This window comes from Panicum virgatum, chromosome 2N (assembly GCF_016808335.1).
Source record: "Panicum virgatum strain AP13 chromosome 2N, P.virgatum_v5, whole genome shotgun sequence".
In the NCBI taxonomy this organism is placed as follows: Eukaryota; Viridiplantae; Streptophyta; class Magnoliopsida; order Poales; family Poaceae; genus Panicum; species Panicum virgatum.
This window is the reverse complement of record NC_053146.1, coordinates 15,390,305-15,396,656: the sequence shown is the minus strand read 5'-3', so window position 1 is coordinate 15,396,656 and position 6,352 is coordinate 15,390,305. Positions and strand designations below refer to the sequence as shown.

Below are 6,352 nucleotides of genomic sequence, written 5' to 3'. Positions count from 1 at the left end.
GCAAGTGAAGTGCGCCGCGCACATCAACTCCTCTGCATTGGCCTTGCACGGATCAAGGTGATTTTTTATTATTAAATTATTCAATTCAGTTCTCGTTTGTAGTCTCATCCTTCGCATATGAAGATATATTATACTAGCTCTAGTAGTCTATCTTCTTTGTCATGTATGGTTCCATTATTTAATAAGTAATAGGTAATTTTGTACTCTTTTGTCTTTTGTATACATGCTATGAATTGGTCTGCACGTATAGTCTTTCACGATCAAACTAGTAAGTCTAGAAAATATAAGTAGTGTGTATATCATTTCTAATTGGTCTGGTTTGCACTGCAGGGGAAGAGCTTGGGCGATTGGGCAGGGCAGCTGGACACGGACGGTGATCAGCTGAAAGGGACCACTAGGACACCAAGCAAGGGCAGTTGATTGGTGAGGATTAACTAAACTTGTTCTAGTCTGTAGCATGGTATTATTTTTAGTTAATTGATGTGTATGTCATCCCTGAATATCATAGCTAATTATATATTGTGTATATCATTTCTAATTTGTGACAAGACAGTAGACAAATTGGTTAAAGTTGCTCAATTAATTTCTTAAGTTCAGAGACGAACCATCTTACTTGTTCCTTCACAATTCAGTCTAGTGATACTATAAACGATTTTGTACTTTTGGATTGGAGTTTTTTTACTATTGATATGAGAATTTCCCAACTCTATAATTTTAGCTCCACGATTATGGCCCATTGTTCATTTATTTATGGATTGTAGATTTTTTTAGTTTGTTAAAAATTTTCTTGCAGCTAGCAATTAGCAAGCAGGTCATTTTACTTGGTTTTATGCAAATTTTGTAGCATGTAGGAAGCTATTTTATCCTGATCCTATGCCAATTATACAAGCAAGTCAACCATTCTGTTTCTATAGTGCTATATATGTGTGGTAGAAGAATCGGAAATTTAAAATTGACTGAGGTTTATAATGCTAACTTGTGCTAGTATGATATTTTGTGCCTTAGATAAGTTCATTTCAATTATATTTATTTTGGCATACAATGAAAGTAAATACCGCAACAAATTTCTTAACTATTTTAATTTCATCAGTACAGATTATCATAGGTGATGGATCGAAGATGGATGACTAAACCAAGAAGGGAACCTGCTTACAAAGATGGAGTGGACCAGTTCCTCTCATTTGCTTTCCGTGACCTTCCACATGATAGAAAGATAGCATGCCCTTGCATCAATTGTGAAAATAGAGTTACCCAAAATCGTGATGAAGTTGAGACTCACCTAAAATGTGATGGTATTCTTCAGGGTTATACAGTATGGAATCACCATGGAGAGGAGTATGACCCACCATCATTTGCATTTGCTCATGTGCCAGATAACGATGGGAGTATTCCTACTTTGGGTGTCCCAGTAGAAAATAGCCATGGAAGATTGGATGACATGCAAGGACTACTACAGGCTGTATTTCTTCCACCAGCAAGCTATGAATCACTGTCAAGTATGTCTGGAGCCGAATTAGATGATATTCAGTCTAATTTTACAAATATGGAACATAATATAGCTGAGGATGTGATGAGTCCTGCACAAGATAATACTACCAAGACAGAACATGATATGTATGCAAGCTTCTTCAAGGATGCACACACAAGGTTGTACCCAGGTTGTGAGACATATACAAAGTTGTCATTTTTAGTCCATTTATATCACCAAAAGTGCTTACATGGTTGGACACAAGAATCCTTTACATCCCTGCTTGGTATATTATCTGCTGCACTTCCACCCGAGGCAAATCTATCTAAGACATATTATGAAGCAAAAAAAATTATCCGTGCTTTTGGTCTTGACTATGTGAAAATCCATGCTTGTCCAAAAGACTGTATGCTTTTTCGAGGAGATAGAGCTATGCAAGAGACTTGTCATGTATGTAAAAGCTCTCGATGGAAAGATGGTGAGAAGAATGGATCTCCAGCTCAACCGAAAAGGAAAAAGAAACCAGCAAAAGTGTTACGTTATTTTCCTTTGATACCAAGAATCCAAAGGTTATTTGCAACTAACAAAACTTCGGATGATATGCAATGGCATGATGAAGGCCATACAAAAGATGGCAAATTGCGACATCCAGCGGATGGGGAAGCTTGGAAGGATTTTGATAGAAGATATCCTGATTTTGAAAAAGATTCTCGAAATGTACGCCTTGGTCTTGCAAGTGATGGATTTAACCCATTTAGAAATTTGAGTTCAAAGCATAGTACTTGGCCAGTGATGCTCATTCCTTACAACCTACCACCTTGGATTTGCATGAAGCAAACATCTTTAATTTTGTCCATGATCATTCCAGGACCAGATTCTCCTGGGAATGATATTGATGTATACTTGCAGCCATTGATCGATGAGCTCTTAGAGTTGTGGGGGGGGGGGGGGGAGTGGAAACAATTGATGCCTCTTCTGGGAAGAAATTCAGTCTCCGAGGTGCATTGTTATGGACTTTAAATGATTTTCCAGCATTAGCATACCTCTATGGATGGAGCACAGGTGGTACATATGCATGTCCCTCTTGTGGTGCATCAACAAAATCTTTTTACCTGAATAAAAGTAAAAAGACATGTTATATGGGTCATCGTCGATGGTTGCCACCAAATCACACATATCGAAGGCAAAAGGGGCAGTTTGATGGGACCCAAGAGACTGAAGAAGCACCTAAAATGATGAGTGGCACTTCAGTTCTGACAATGTTACAAGGTAGAGAGTTTGTGCTAGGGAAGAAGGACTGCACTAATAAGAAGAAAGGTAAAAGAAGGGAAAATTTGATTCATGCCACCACAACTCCGTGAATTTGGGTGTCATGTTGAAAATCATGCCACTCAATGGCATGATTTTCAACATGAGATCCAATTTCAAGAAATTGGAGTGGCATGGATCCAACTAACCCTAAAAAGAAAGGGAAAAAAAGCAATAAGCATGACGGTTTAGAGTTTGTGTTGGGGAGGAAGGTCTGTTGTGCAAAGAACAAAGGCAAAAACACCAAAAAACATGACGGGAACAATCAGCAGGGCAAGCGTAAAAGAGGACAAAGTAAGAAAAAGTTAAATGGGAACCATGATAAGAAAGAAAAGAAGCCAGAAGATTGGTTGAAGAAGAGGTCAATATTTTTCATGCTACCATACTGGGAGCACAACAAACTAAGACACAATCTAGATGTAATGCACATAGAGAGAAATGTGTGTGAAAATTTGATTGCAACATTGTTGGATATTCATTGTAAAACAAAGGATGGTCTTCAAGCACGACTAGATTTGGTAGAACTTGGAATTCGGCAAGAACTTCATCATGTGGTAGATGACCAAGGAAAGCAAACAGTACCTGATGCACCATTTACTATGTCTAGAGAGAAAAAGGAGATGCTTTGTTCAGTAATACAGAATATTAGAACACCAGATGGCTATGCCTCAAACATTTCTAGGTGTGTCAGCATGAAAGACTGCAAATTGAGTGGACTAGAGAGTCACGACAATCATGTTTTTCTACATGATATTCTTCCAGTAGCATTTCGATCATGTTATCCCAGCATAGATGTGATGAGAATAGTCATCGAATTAGCTGATTTCTTCAAGAAATTATGCTCGAAGGTGTTAGATGTGCATGAGCTCGGCAAACTCCAAGAAAGTATTGTGCTGACACTTTGTAAAATGGAGAAAACATTTGTTCCATCATTTTTCACTGTAATGGTACATCTGATGGTGCACTTGGTCGAAGAAGCAAAACTTGGGGGCCCTGTGCACTATCGATGGATGTACCCTCTCGAGCGGTATTTCTTTATCTTTTGCTTTGTCATCTTCAGTAATCCTCAGAAATAACATATTTTCTTAATTGTGTTTAGATTCTTTGTTCGGCTAAAGGCACTTGTGAAGAATAGAGCTCACCCAGAAGGTTCAATTGCTGAAGGATATAAAACTGAATAATGCATGACTTTTTGTTCAAGGTTCATACAAGGAACTACACATTTCACAGGACCATCTAGAAACCCTGAACCTTCAGACATGATAAAAGACATGTACCTATTCAATAGTGCAGGTGAATCAATTGGAAAAGGTAGCACTGTTGCCCAATTTGACAATCAGCTTCTTGTTCAGGCGCATAGATATGTCTTGCGACATTGTGATGAACTTGAATGTTTTCGCAAGTGAGTTGTATAGCATTCTATTTTTTTATTAGGTTCACATAACTTGATGAAATGTTAGTATATAATTTATTATCTTATTGTAGAGAATTTTTGGATGAGGAGAAAATCAAACACGGCCCCTCAACAAGTTTAACACCTTCTACCATAGAGAAGTTGATTAATGTGCACTTTCCTGATTGGTTGGAACAAAAGGTAAATCTTAAAATAAAATTAATATCATGATTTTAGTAGGAGAATCAATGTAATTATTTCGTTATGTACAGGTTATACTTGATGCTGGTTCAGGGATCACTGAAAAGATTAGAGCATTGGCTGGAAAACCGAGCAAATGTGGTGTGCGGTACAGTGGTTATATTGTTAATGGTTTCAGGTTCCACACAATGAGTCGTGATGCTGGGCGCTTGACACAAAACAGTGGCATAGTGAATATTGCAGAAGATGGAGTTAACTATTATGGCAGACTATCAGATATAATAGAATTATCGTACATAGAATACAAGGTAGTGCTTTTTAAATGTGACTGGTATGATGTCCATCACCGTGTTGGTTTACAAAAAGATGATTTTGGATTCACTCTTGTGAATTTCTCTCGAAAAATACATACTGGAAAAAAGATGGAGCATGATCCATTTGTATTTTCTTCACAAGTGGAGCAAGTTTTCTATGTTGAAGACCCGAAAGCTAAAGGATGGAATGTGGTGGTGAGAGTAAAGCCACGAGATCTTTTTGACATGGGTGATGAACTATCATCAGATGGAACAGATTAAATGAGCCTGTGCTTTTAGTTCCTTTTAGGCTCCTAGAATGAATAATTTGAGCATTTTTCTTTTGATTTGGCAAAGAATTTCAGCATGTTAAAGACATGCATGCATTGCTTATCTCAATGTTTATTAGATGATTCATAACCATCAGATTTTTTTATGACCAGTACTATCATATATGAAATGTCCCTCCCTATGATCTGTTTCTGTTGCACAGTAATGTGTATACCAGGGCAAAAGGCAGTGAATTGTTTCTCAAATCTGAAGCTAGGAACAAACTATCATATCATGGCATATACTTTCTGGATGCGTAATGCACACATGACTTCAAGCAATCCATTGTTCAGTGTTCAAAGACACATTTCTTAGCCTGTTTCCTGTAATGTTCTGTTCTCGAGTTCGTGAATGATGTGCATTTGGCTTGGCAGTATGCTGTGCCAAATAAAGATTATGGCTGAACAGTAGCAGCTGGGAGGAGTGGAGGCATTCACATGAAGTCTGCCTGGATCTAGGTGTAAACAAAATTAATCAACAAAAATAGGTCTTGAGGGAGGAATCAACCCTCAGACCTCTAGAAAATTACCGATTGAGGTTAGCCATTGAGCTAACAACCTATACTGGCCTATGGGCACTTTTAAAATTATTATAATGATATTTATCAAGATTTAAGAATACATAAAAGATCAAATGATACAGCTATATAACAATGGCTCCACAGCATGGGGCGAGAGGAGTATCACATTGACAAACTCGACCTCCTATGTCATGAGCTGGAGCAACAATGATAACGCAGAAGAGATATGTTAAGAGGAGAGAGCTTGATGGTGTACTAATAAAAGAAAAAAAAGTTAAAATAAGGTGCGTTTCCGATCCATCCCTATATTTTAGTTCTTAACTCTATTATTTCCAACTTTCACATCAGTCAACCTAATCCCTTAGCTTTTGTTTTTAGTCAAACTAGTTCTTATGCTCATTCAAACTAGTTATTGTGCTCATGTGGTATTTCTTGCTACTATGAGAATAATGCAAGTATCCTTTGTCATATTCACCTCGCCCCCCTCTCCCCGCCACCGCCCCGGCGCCACGACAGCCGGCGCTTGCGCTCCGACTCCACTGGTGCTTCCTCTTCCATTACCGTAGAGCGACCGGGCTCAGGCCTTGCCTCTCGCCCGTCTTGTGCGTGCTTTGCGCCTCCCGTCTCCCCGCGCCCCGCGTCCGAAATCACTTGCCATGGTTGACCTCACGGCTGAGAAGAGGCCGCAACCATGAAAATTATAGTAAATTCAGACTGTTTAAGGTAAAGTACACTTTTTTGTGTTCACTAATAGGTGACCGGATTTCTTACAATTTAGAATCAGGCAATGCCTTTTCAAAACACGTGCATGCCACACATGCATTTTCCTACTCCCTTCA

The 6,352-nt window shown here is 38.6% G+C and overlaps 1 protein-coding gene across 1 annotated transcript; it reads left to right on the top strand.

Annotated features, from left to right (window-relative positions):
- Nucleotides 1-4,258: 4,258 nt before the first annotated feature.
- LOC120658128 lies at nt 4,259-5,047 on the top strand. Its single transcript, XM_039936342.1, has 2 exons — nt 4,259-4,370; nt 4,442-5,047. The coding sequence occupies exon 2, from the start codon at nt 4,559-4,561 to the stop codon at nt 4,943-4,945; it is 387 nt and encodes a 128-aa protein (XP_039792276.1). The 5' UTR covers nt 4,259-4,370; nt 4,442-4,558; the 3' UTR covers nt 4,946-5,047.
- The last annotated feature ends 1,305 nt before the right edge of the window (nt 5,048-6,352 follow it).

Bases quoted from the DNA above. Each gene is read 5' to 3' on its own strand.
- LOC120658128 (XM_039936342.1), top strand. From the start codon at position 4,559: ATGAGTCGTGATGCTGGGCGCTTGACACAAAACAGTGGCATAGTGAAT.